At 48.4% G+C, this 12,576-nt stretch overlaps 1 protein-coding gene across 3 annotated transcripts in view; it reads left to right on the plus strand.

Annotated features, from left to right (window-relative positions):
• Window positions 1–12,576, plus strand: part of CASTOR2 (cytosolic arginine sensor for mTORC1 subunit 2) — a 144,824-nt gene extending 132,248 nt beyond the window's left edge. For all 3 annotated transcript variants that reach the window (XM_042025879.1, XM_042025881.1, XM_042025880.1), the window contains one exon: window positions 1,206–12,576. In XM_042025879.1, the coding sequence (XP_041881813.1) occupies window positions 1,206–1,271 (66 nt within the window). In that variant the 3' untranslated portion in view covers window positions 1,272–12,576. The remainder of the gene's footprint in view (window positions 1–1,205) is intronic.

Below are 12,576 nucleotides of genomic sequence, written 5' to 3' on the forward strand. Positions count from 1 at the left end.
TACTGGGAAAAATGAGGAAGGGGAGGCAGTGGAGAGTCCTGTCTCAAAGTCTTGCTCCCTATGGTAGATGTGTCCTCGGGTTTTCCTTCTAAACCAGAAGAGTTCGCTGTATGCTTGTTCTAAGATTATTTTCTTCCTTTCCAAAGGACTTTTGTTCACACATCATCAGAGTTGACTGCTGTTATTCCATCTTTCTATTGGAAAATTGAATGTTTTTCTTGTTATTTCTCATGGGGTTTTTCCTCAGTTTTGTTAAAAGCCTTGCAGAAAGACACAGTCCGGTTGTATTTCCACTGTCTGAGCTCTTGAGAGTGTCCAGTGAATTCAGGTATTGTACTCCTGGCCTTAAATACCTTGTAGAGGAAACAGTTCCTTCTTCAGTTTACTTGACATAAATTATTTTGGCTTCTTGAAGCAACTTACAGATAATTTCTTTTTCCCTCAGTCCTCTTTCCATTTTTCAAGAGCTGCCTGTTCCCTGAACAGTGTCTTGGAGTTTAGGTAGTAGTCAGAAACACTTCTTCTGTCAGATGTAACTTTACTTGTGATGTTCTTTTCTACTGATGACAGTTGCTCTGAGGTCTTTTGCATCTTCTGTTACAAGAGGTTTTTCTTGCAGTAAGTGTGAAAAGACACCCATGAATAATATGGACTTCTATGGTTAAGTCTCCTCACAAGACTGGATAAAAAAGCACAGATGCACCACAAGCAGACCGGTAGCTCTCTTCCTCTTTTGATGGGCATGTTCTCCTGTCACCTACCATGGTCTTCCCATCCACACTTTCAGGTCCCAAACCTGTAGGGTGCCCCTGAGAGCCTCATGGAGCCCTTAGGCAGCCACATAAATCCATCAGCATGGGTACTACGCATGAGTGACCTCCTGGCATACAAGTGCTTCACCAACAAAAGGAAGGGAAAGGAGGGGAGAGGAAGAGGAGAGAGAAATCCCAAAACAGTTGCCTCCCACCAGCACCCACCATACGACAGCAAACCATCTGGATCTCACAGTATTTGCTCCGGGGCTACCATGGGTGAACAGGGGTGTCCTTGTACATAGAGCCCTTTCTCAGTGGAGTTCAGGTGTCAGTAAAAAACAGCAAAGTATCTGCCTCCTTGGGACTGGTCTGGCTTTGTCTCTCTTTTGCCTCTCTTTTCCTTGTCGTCCCTTTTGCTGGAACATGACCTTTCTTTTTGTTTTCTTGCAGGTACCTGAAGAAAATATAAATGGTGTGGTCAATGCACTCCAAGTCAGTCAAGCTGAAAAGCATTAGAAATCTTCTGAGTTGGTTCCAGATGCTTTTTATTATTATAATAATTATTATTATAATTTTTTTTTCTCACAGTATTTCTTGAAAAATCTGATTACAGAGAGTAACATGAAAAGAGACTGGAAAGTTGAGCAGAAACAGCTCTAATAAGGCTTTGTTTTAATTATTATTGTTATTGTTATTTTATTAAATTTATGAATGAAGGGCAGGAGGAAAGGGAATTCATATGGTTTCCTGATATTCAGCTCCAAGGTGAAGTGTACCCTGGCTGTGCTCTCAGTGTGGAAGGAGCTGCCCGGGGACACCCACTGGCAGCACGGATGGCTGTGGGCATGCTGCCGAGAGCAGTGGGATGGGCCAAGAGCAAATGGACAGGCCACTGTCTCAGAGAGCCCTGAAAAGCAGAAACAAAATGAAATATGGAATTAAACAGAAAAGAAGTCACACAATGCTGGCTTGTCTCCTCACATCAGACTTTCTGAGGACTGTCCTTCGTTGCCTGTGTTGAGATAGAATGCAGAGGGTTCTGTTTCTCCTGACAGAAGAGTTTGGCATTGGAAAAAGGGAAAATATCCAGTTGTTTGACATTTCCCCTTTTTCTTTCTCCCTGCAGTGAAAGCCTGGCTGCTCTGAGAAAGCCTGGGCAGGGGGAGCTCAGCTCTGGCCAGCTCCTGGCGGGTGGTGTCACCCAGACTTGTATCGGCATTGAAACTTAGCCAGTTTTGGTCAATATTTTCCAGTCACTCTCTCACTGCTCCCAGTATTCTCCTGCCATGTCCCCTGCTCCAGGACATGGAGTCCCCTTACCCCACATCAGAGCCTTCCTCCAGCCCTTGTGCTCCAGGGCCAGCAAGAGGCCTCTTTTCTCCTGGCCCCTCAGGCTTTTTCCCATCCACTGTGCACATATGGGGAAATAAGTATATTGCTCAGGCTCCCTGGGTTGGGTAGCTGCTCTTGCACATCCCAGGTCACCTTAGCCAGGAGCCACAGCAGGTTGTCCCTGCCAGGGCCAAGAGGATGCCTGAGTCTTGTGGGCACCCTCCTGCGGTTTTTCATCAGCTTCTCCATCACACAGGTGGAAATTGTTGCTGACTGGGGAAAGTAGAACAGTGCTGAGAATACATAAAACCTGCTAGCGTCTGGTCCTGTCACAGGAAGATGATGGGGTTTTTCCCATGGGGCAGCAGTAGTGTGTTTGCTTCTGGCTTGTACCACAGCTGAGGGCCAGCAGGAGCCAGGCATCAAGGCCCATAGTGGCACCTGTATCCGGGTTGTGCCCACGGCTGCTGCCAGCACCATGGAGGACAGCAGGGACCAGGGTTGCCCAAGGCAGGGGTGCTAGCAGTCTGCTCCACATGCAGCAAGGGCTGGTGAAAGGAGAAGCCGTCTGCAGAGGACGGTGCTTTTGTGATTAGCAGCCCCAGTATATCTCGTGTTTCTTGACTTCTTCCACTTCAGTCTTGACATAAAGAAATTGCAGATCTTGCCATTTTCCTGAGGGCTTTCCAGCAAGCTTCAGGGACAGCCTCTAGCAGGATTTTCCTGAGGCTGTGCCATATACAGCCGTGAGCCAGGGTTTTGCATTAATCTGGAGGCAGTAAGCAAGCACCTGGGATCGTGCCATGGGCGTGGTTTGTACCGGTGTGTAGGACATGCAAACACACAGACACAGTTTGCTGATTAGTTCTGCATTCACAGTACTGGAGGGCGAAGCAGTTAGGGTTTCTGATGCTGCTGGATTCAAACATGGAGTTTCAGATCTGATTTTTCACCAGTAGGATGTTGTGTGGCATCTAGACAAGGAGTCAGAGCATCCATGGGAAAAAGCATGGATGACTTTTCTTGGTTGGCCCTCCTGGAGCATCCCTGCTGAGGAACACTGAGGCACATGTTCAGTGCTCTACCAAACAGGATGTTTTGCTGTTCCTTTACATGGGTTTTCAGAATTGTCCCCTGATATGTTTATATTCACTCCAGATTTCTGGACTAAAGGTGTATTCTAGATGTGGCACTGTGCATCTCTGGATGTTTGGAAAGACGCTTTGGTTTCCTGCCGCAAGGACACAGGCACGGGCTGAGGCTGCGTGGTGCAGTGTTGAAAACACTCAGAGATGTTTGCTGTGACTCTGCCCACTGTTGTGGGCACTGAGCTGGGCTGGGGTGGGCAGCAAGGCCAGCAGTAGCTTTTCACCCCATATATTGTCAGAGGGTTACTCCTTGGGATGGCAGATTGGTGGCATGGCAGGGGGTGACGGAGCGTTGAGTTGCTGTACAGGTACTGAGTTGCCAGCCACGGTTTCTGGTCAGCTGAGTTGAGCCTGAGTTTTTGCTGTGTGCATGGATGGTGCCACCATGACAGAGTCACCATGAGAGGGTCTTCTTTTTGCTCTAGGGTTTTGTGAACCTTTGGGAAATGCCAGTTTCAGCATCAGAGAGTACTGTTGTGTTGCTCTGCACATGCCAGTGCTGCTTCCAAAGGACTGCGACATGGATAGGAAGGAATTAACTTGAAACAAGCAACAACTTTACTGAGCCTTAAATGAAAGCAAGAAAAATCTGTTTTAATTTGCTAGCATTGTACTCAGGTTGATTTTTTTAATTTAAATTTTTTTCCCAAGGGAGTCAGCCTTTTATTTGTGAAATCTGTAGAAGGCTTTGTGGTATTTCAAACCTTCCAAAAGAAGGTTGATGTCCTGACATGGGAAAGCTGGCCTGAAAAATTCACAGGATGCAAAATGCCCTTGAGGGACGCTGCCACTGCCACCATCCTTGGCTTCACCTTTTTATTTCCTTTTATGGTTTTGTCCTGACATCCATGGAGATTGTTTCAGACAACTTGATGCTTTCCCTTTCGTGTTCCCTTCATATTTTTTGCTGGTGGGAACTGGGATACTCCAAGTGTGGCCAGAATTGGTAGACCCTTGTCCCCGCACCATGCCTGAAGTCAGGATCAATGCAAGCTTACACAGCACTGCTGCTTGTGAGACCTACACTGCAGGAAGGAGTCTGTAGGGGCTGTGTTAAAATTTTTTGTAGTAATAATAATACCACCACAGTATTAACACCACAGTGCTTAGTGAACCCAAAGTGGGGGCTCTTAAAGCTGCTCCACAGCTCCCACTCTCTCGGCACCCAGCCTTTGGGGTGGGAAAAAAATTGAAGCGTCTTTTCCTTTTTTTAAAATGCCTTATGATAATATGTCTGAGTATCCCTGACATTATGCTGTTCAGTACTGTGTAGATAAAGGAGGAACATGCCTCCGTGGGACGCTCTTGGGCTGGGTGCCTGGATTACCTGTCAGCTGCCAGTGCTGCCCTCAGCATCCCTGCTCACCTCTCTGGGCAGTTCCACCTGGCCATGGCTGCTGCTAATGAAGGATTGCCTCAATGCTGCAGGCTGCTTTCTGTGCCCTCTCTCCTCTCGTTGCACAAAAATTCACCAAACAGCAAAATGTGAAAGTGTTTCCAGTCCTGCAGAAAGGAAGAGAGCATGGCCCTCATGCACCCTCCGTCTTTCTCCAGGGCATTTGTTTTCTTAGAAGCCTCAACCTTTCCAAGTTGTGTGTGTTATTAAATAGGGTTTTGTCTTTTTCCCTCAACCCAATTAGAATTTGATTATAAATTCCTTTCTACTGAGCAAGTGTGTGCATATGTTCATCTTAATGTATAGTGTTTCCACTGAAATCCTTAGTGTGTCTCTGTTGCACACCTGTAAATACCCGTGTTTGTGTCTGTATCTTGTACATGGTATGGGCACTCAAGCAATATAGGTTCACATACATATTTGTGGGTATATGTGTGTATACTCTGGGCACACATTCTGTGTGTGTGTCTATGTAGTGAGTACTGTATACACACATTCATTCACCATGTATTTTTAGTTCAAGTAATGGGCAATATGAATATTAGTTCTACTCCTGCTTTTTCTCTACACATGTTTAGTGAAGACCAGCAGTGGAGTTGGCCTGGAGCAAAGCTGGGGCTCCTCTGCTTGCTGGGAGCAGCATTGGATTTTCATCCCTGCTTCAGAAAATTAGGTTCCTCTCCAGTTTGGTGCCTCAAGCACAGAGACTGTAGGAAATCCACTCCTTTTTCTTTCTACGTGTTTTAGTTGCTGCCCTAAATTGCCTCAGCCTGTAAGTAGGACTGGTCTTCCTGCCCAGACCCTAGCTGGAGGTTTCCAGTGGGGCTTCCAGCTCCTGCAGGCACAGAGCATGGTGCCAGTGCTGCCCGCCTTCCCCCAGGCAAGGCAGGAGCTCCTCCAGGCTCTCTGCAGTCGGGGTTTCTGGGTGGCCTGGGCTAGGCACCAGCATTCCCTCTGAGCTGTTTCCTGGTGGCCTTCCCCAACATCTCTGCACGAGGCTGGGGGCAAGTGCCAGATTTCCTGGTGATGTGTCTGCTCGGGGCTTGGCCGGCAGTGGCAGGCTATGGCTAGTGCAGGGCTCTGGTATTTGTTAGGGAATTCACATTTGTTGGTCTGTGAGGAGCTGAAATCAGTGGCTTATTTTTAAATAGACTGAAGTGTTGGAGGGCCTTTTCCTGTTAAAAGCAGAAGAGGCTGCTTGAACCCAGTCACTGGAAGTATGTGGTCTTTTCATCTCGCCATTGGAGATTTCTGTTGACCAGGAGCGCTGTTAGGGTCCTTGTAGGGAAACATCCCATTTTCCTATTTCAGTTACACTTCACCAAAGGTGGGATGGGGCAGGGGGTGAGGAATGGGGTGCTGCCTTGCCACTTTTGACACTTTGAGGTTGCTGATTTTTCAAGCTGTCCCCCAAATGCACCCTTGCACAAGTTTGTGCAGCCTTCGGTTTCTTTCCAGGCATTGAAGTCAGTTTGGGTTTTCTGCAATGCTGTGCTTTAGATGGCATTTATCAGCCTCTCTCATGGGGAGGCCTTAATGGAAATACTTGGTTTTGCTGGAGCACAGAGATGGTGGCACCTGCAATGGGTAACATAAGTATTAAGACTCACTTAATGACAATGCCATTTATAAAGCATACTCATCATACAAATATTATACTGCTGCTTCAAAATGTGTTTTAAACTCCAAGCTCTCTGTTACCATTCCCAGGTCACAGGCAGGGAATGCTACTGGTCAGAGATAAATCAATCCTCCTCTCCCACGAAAACCTTGTTGGTGTCAGGTCCTGCTGTGGGGTAGCACATGACACTGAGCAGGGATTTACTTTTTAAGACTTGCCATGCAGAGCTGGGTGTGGGGACTTTTAGGACTGACACTTGAAAGATTGCTGGGAGGTCCTGATTGCTTTAGCCAATCAAAGCATCCAACAGAAGTGTATCAGGTTTTATTTTTCTGAAGCATGTTTTGTCCTGTCGGCACTGGGAAGAAATAAGGCAGTGCAACATAAGGAAGTGTGTGGCAGAGGAGGTTGCTCAGACTCCAGCATAGCTCCCTGAGTACCCAGTTGTTTCCCTGGTGCTCTTGATGCTCTCTGGTATGTGTAGACCCCTGAGAGAGGCGAGGTAAGGCAGGGAGCAGCTCTGCTCAGAGCTCTGCCATTGCGCTACGTTTGCAGGATTTGCTGTCCTCAGGCATGAGCTCCTGACACATTCCTCCACCGGCAGCCCCTCAAGTCTCACAGTGTGTCTGTGAGGTGAGGGTTTAGTAGTTTGACTCTTGACATCCTGTGAAGGTTGGAAAGCTGTCTGGGACATTAAAGGCTGAATTGCACGTGCTTGATCAGAGCCTGGCTCTGAGAAGCGGTTTCCCATCTTTTCTCAGCTCTGCTATACAAAGCTTGAATTGTTTTTCTTTTAAAAGGGCCCCTCCCTGGTGTGAGCTGATGTTGCCGTGACTGCCTGGCTGCAGAGGGCCAGGGCTTCAGGCCGTGCTGACCTGCAACAGCCATGGGGTGAGCCCAGGCTCCTCTATTCTGGAAGGCATCTGGGTCTGACTTGGCATCTGGGTCCCACACATCCATGCTGTGGCAGTGCAGGGTCTGCAGAGATCCCTTTTAGTGACAGGTGTGGGAAAGGTAGGGGAAAAGCAGGGATAGCTGGAGTGCTGAGTGATGCAAAAGAATTAATATGTTCTAGTTGTGTACATATGAATATATTGAAGTTTTGCTTGCTGTTGTGAACACCAAAGCATTTTCATCTTCGTTTTGATTCACACCCCTCCCTGCCCAGCCTCCATGCTCAGCCCAGTATCCCAGGGGATGCATTTGTCCCAGTCATACCTTCCCACCAAGGGTGGGTAGCATGACCCCTCCAAACCCCCAGTACTTAGAAAATCTTTTGATGCTCCGCCTCTCCACTGGGGAAGGCCCCCAAGAATCGCCATGTGTTTTGATGTAATGGTGGTATCAGGTACTGTGGCCAGAGGGGTTAGTCCCATCCTTGTGGTTTTCGCCATCCATATACCCACATAACTGTTCAAGAGCACCAGGTCGTCCAAACTCGTTAATTTAGAGGTCAGCAACTTGAATAGGAGGTGCTGGGTCCTGCGTTGGCACAGTCAGTGTTCACTGAGCGCAAGTGTTCCCATCAGCACTGGATAATTGGTATTTTCTGATAATGACAAGGGAGAAATTCTTTGTTTGGCCTCAGGCTGAGCATTGCTGCTAATTCCTGAGAGAAGGTGTCCCCCAGCAGCATTCAGTTATGGACAAGAAGTAATTTTCTGACGAGGATTTCTTCTCTCTGTTACTTTGACTGTTGTGGACATCTCCAGTAAGCAGCTTAAGGTGTATAACTTACCTGTTCCAGTCCTGCCTGCAAACATTGGATTGGATTAAACTTTTGTATCTGCAGGAGAGTAAAACCCAGTAATTCTTTGCCAAATAGTATTTACATGTTGTAGCATGCACTGAGGTGTGTTAACATTGGCTGAAATGTGCAAACCTGCCTCCAGATTTCCATACCTTCTCCCCGTGAGTGCATCTGTCTGTCTGTCTGTACCCCACCATATGTCAGGGGCCAGCAATATCCCTCAGGCATCCTGGCAGCACTGAACCAGTACGGAAACAGTGCGCATCCTCAGGAAGGCTGTGGGACCTTCCCAGGGTACCTGGAAGGGAAACACTTGACTGTGAAGATAATCTTGAGTTACACTACTGTCCTTGGTCTCCTTTATTTAATCCTCGTGAAGCACAGCTGGGTTGAACTACCAGCTCCAGTTAGCAAAGGTGAAGGAAAGAACAGGGTTCTGCAGTGTGAGATGTGCACTGGAGGCTGATCAGCAAATCCTGGCTGCAGCAGTAATAGCCTCTGCAGACACCCTGGTGAGCACAGACCAAAGCACAGCCCCTGTTGTATGAGGGGGAAATAGATGAAGTATGTATCAAAGTATATTCTCATTTTAAGGTAAGAATTTTAGGGTTCTATACCTCTTTGGAACATATATAAGCTAAGATCCTTTCTTGGTCTCTCTAGACAGCATTGGTCATATCAGTTTCAAAGCCTGGGCATGAATGTTACCTTGTTATTGCAAATTACATGGAGTAGCTTCCCCCTGCTCCGTAATTCTCTTCCAGCCATGACCTGGGCTTCTGCATGCCCCGAGTTTTGCAGAGGGCTTGGCCACAAGGGAACACAAACCCCTGGCATCTCCTCCCAGCTGAGAGTGTGTTAAGTTTTGCAGCCAAGGTGCAAGGAGTGGCAGAGGAAAGGCAGCCACACACCTCCTCCCCTGCCTGCACAGCTCCAGTATGGCCACGGCCAGCCCATCTCAGCACCATCCCAGCTGCGCAGAGCAGGAGAGTTGCAAAACATGCAACTGGGCTCCCCTGGGGTTTTGTTTTCATCTGTTTTTAGCTTTCTGCAAAATTCTGTAAATGAAATGTGGGTGGATTTTGGAGGAGACATGGACAGAAATGCCCATCAGGCATCTGGCAGGATTGAAATTTTGAAATACGTGTGAGAGCAGAGCAGGAGCCATGTTCCTCTCTAGGCAGACCCAGTGGTTTTACTGGAGTCCTTCCAACCCTAGAAGAATATGCTAAAAATAGGGCATCCTTCATTTTGGGGGGGGGCTGGTTGCTTCTTCCCTCCTTGTGTGGCTGTGGCAGAGGCAGTGTCTGTTGCACAGCACCTTTGGGAAGATGCCATGGGAGGCTGCTGTTTAGAGCCCCCCTGCTCTGGCTGGCTTTCTGCTTCTATTTCAGCATCCTGAGGATTTAAACCAGCTTTCTGCAGTTACAGTAATAAGCTTATTTTTTTTATTCCCAAAGGATTCCTACTTGCTGTTTTGTAACTTGAAAAACATTTTAGAGGTACCTGATTCCCTGGTCCTTGTGGGAATGCTGCTTGAAGCACACACTTGCCAGGTTGGCTGCTGTAAGCATTACTGCTCCTTTGGGCCCCAAAAGAGGAGTTCAGCCCAATTTGCCTGCTGAAATGCTGAAGCAGCCCCAGGCTCAGGCTAGCAGGATGCTGCTCTGGGCCAGGTCACAGGGGAGAGACAGCCCTGGTAAACAGAGCACCCTCATCCTCTGTATCCTTGCTGCCTGCAGTCATTCCCATCAGCTGGAAGGGAATACAAAGGAATTTCCCTTCTACTGAAGAAAAGCAACAGTCTCCTCTGTGGATTTGTGGTCGGTGGCAAAAGCAAAAGAATGTTTGCCATGTGAGACGTTGAAGGAAGGAGCCAGGGGTTCCTATATGTAGTGCAAAGGAGAAAAAAAATTGGCAGCCTTTGTTGTAGCTGTTTCTTCCAATTATTTCTAATGCCAGCCGTGGGATGGGGTTGAATTTTTGAGATCACTGGTATTACCTAAAGAGCTGGTGGTGCTGTTACAACTGTGGGAGCTGCAGACCTGGCAGTGTTGCCTTCAGGCAGGACCAACCTGCACAGAGCACAGGACCCTCCCCACCAATGCTCAGCCCTGGGCAGCAGTAAGTGCAGACAGACAGGCTATTGAACCAGGCCTGCTCTTGAAGAAATCCACGAGTTTTAACATTTTCTTCCTGGGAGCAAACCTGTTTTTCCTAGCGTTGTGTGTTAGTGGGTTGGTGCTGATGCTGCAGGTTCAGACCACAAAGGTGGCTCTGCAGGAGGAGGAGCACCCCGTTTCTCTTTCAACCATTCAGAACTGTCTGGTCCAGCTCGATAACCTCAGCCATTTGTTTAGTTGTATCGTAATTTTTATTAGTCATGCCCTCACTCTCCCCCAAACCTACCTACTGGGGTTCTTGCCAGTCCTATGTCTCAGTGCTTACTTCCTCCAAGTTTTTATTTGTTCTCCAATTGTGAACTGCTCCAGTGATATCGTGGCAGAACATCAGCATCCCAGAGCAGTCTTTTCTAGGTGCTTCTGGCTGTGCTGGATCCAGGGCTGCCCTTGCTTCTCACCCAAAATCCTCCTGCAACTGCTGCTAAAAATGATCCTACTAATCCAACGGCTGTTGATTCTAGGAGTGTGAGAACTGCATCCAAGAGCCACTAGTGCCCAGTTTAACGCCTGGAAACGCACAGGGTAGTAACTCTACCCTGCCTCTTTCCAGCCCAGGACTGTGGTGTCACAGCCAGCAGGATTGTGTCCCCTGCCTGTGGCTGTGCATTCGGTTATCCCTCCCGTGTGTGGGCTCCACGCTTGGCTTTGGGGCTTCTGAGACATGAAGGTGTCTCATGGTGGCAGGGTGTTCATTTTAGCACAGTGGCAGCCATGTTCTCTGCCAATGCATCCTCCTCCACCCTGCCTCTGCAGCAGCTGGGGGTGGCAGTGACAAAGAGGTGATCCTGGTCCTGCTGACCCAAATACTAGGGACAACCACGGCTCTTGGGACAGGCAGAAGAGGAGGCTGCTGGACAGTAACTCATGGTAGCATGCAGCTTCAGAAGCTCTGTTTCAGCTTTTGGAAGAGCCTGTCTCATTCCCTTACTGTTAACTCCTTACATAGCCCATTCTCCCCTTGTTTTCATTAGAATTAGAGGGGGCATGATCATCTCAATCTGCTTGACATGTTCACCTGCTCCCACCAGCAAGCCATGCCAGCAGGTCCTGTCGCTGCTGGGATTTGGATCTTGGTGGCACAGTGCCCAGGGACCATCTGCAGCCCCACCTTGCAATGAGTGTGGCTATGGCTGCACAGCACGGCACTGGCTCACACTGGTTGTCTCCTGCTCTTTGGGCACCATAGGGCAGGCAGAGGGGTTAGTTCAGAGGGAGCATTGCACAGAGCAAGGAGGAGCCTCATTATCCTCATCAGTGCTTAAGGCAGATTTTTAGTTTGGTTCCTCTGGGCTAAGCTTCAGCGAGCCATCGCCTCATGGGGGCACAGTGCAGGGTTACAGCCCCACTGCACCGTTCAAGTTCAGGGCTTGTTATGAGGGGTCAACCCTTCTGGGGCCATAATGCAACACCACTTTTTTAGTGCCTCAAGTGGCTTGAACAAGACTGGGCATTTATCTCTTTCTCCCCTTTGGACTCAAAAAGGAGCCCAAATTCCCTCCAGATACCTAGAACGGCTACAGCATTAACCAAGAGAGCAGAGATGCTCCTGGTGCAGAAGCTGCCCAACTTGCATCAGGGTCTGTCTCTCTGCTCCCTGGCCAATTAGAACAGCTGTGCTGGGCAGCGTGGGGAGGAAACACAAATCTTTAGGACTTTTGCTCTGCAAGTGAAATACCACTTTTGGCCTCAGACACACCAAGTAGGCTGAAGTGACCAAACTCTTGCAGCCTCTCCTCCCTGCTCACCTCAGAAAATCCATGCAGCCTTCCATTGGGGAGGGTGGAAAAAAGATGTGTATTTATTTCCCTTTAATTACCAGGTCTGATGCAAACAGACAGGGTGGGGAATCCTCCCAGTGCAGGGGCCTTTGGTACACCTTCTGCTCTGGGCTGCAGTCAGGGAAAGGCTGCTTGCACCTACCATGTGGGCAGTGCTTGTGGGCTCAGTGAGGCCAGGCACTGCACGTATGGGTGGGCAGCAGCTCCTGCAAGCTTGGGGGTACAAGGCACAAGGGAGCCTGAATGCGTCAGCTGCCTTCATGGCCTCTGCACGAGGGGGGATGTTACACCACCAGGAACAGGGACTGGTGGCAGCAGCTTGGGATCATGTGCTGGACATGGCGTGGAGCTAAGAAGTGGCTGCTTTGCTTTCCCAGCAAGTGCACACACTGCTTTTCTTTGCTGGTCTTATGCTGAAAAGCTGAGATTTATGTACTGTATGAAAAAAACAAAACAGAAAAAAAGAAAAAATCCTAATGTTCCAAAATAAATCACAGTATATTTTGTACTTTGTAAAGTAATTAAACCGAAAAAGAATAAAAAGTGAAACTTATGCTGTCTGCTTTTGTACTGATCAAACTGAAAATAAAGCAGAGCTTGGCATTGTCTAGAA

This window comes from Corvus kubaryi, unplaced genomic scaffold, assembly GCF_017639235.1.
Source record: "Corvus kubaryi isolate FWS band 111438036 unplaced genomic scaffold, C.kubaryi_AGA036_p1.0 37284, whole genome shotgun sequence".
Lineage (NCBI taxonomy): Eukaryota > Metazoa > Chordata > Aves > Passeriformes > Corvidae > Corvus > Corvus kubaryi.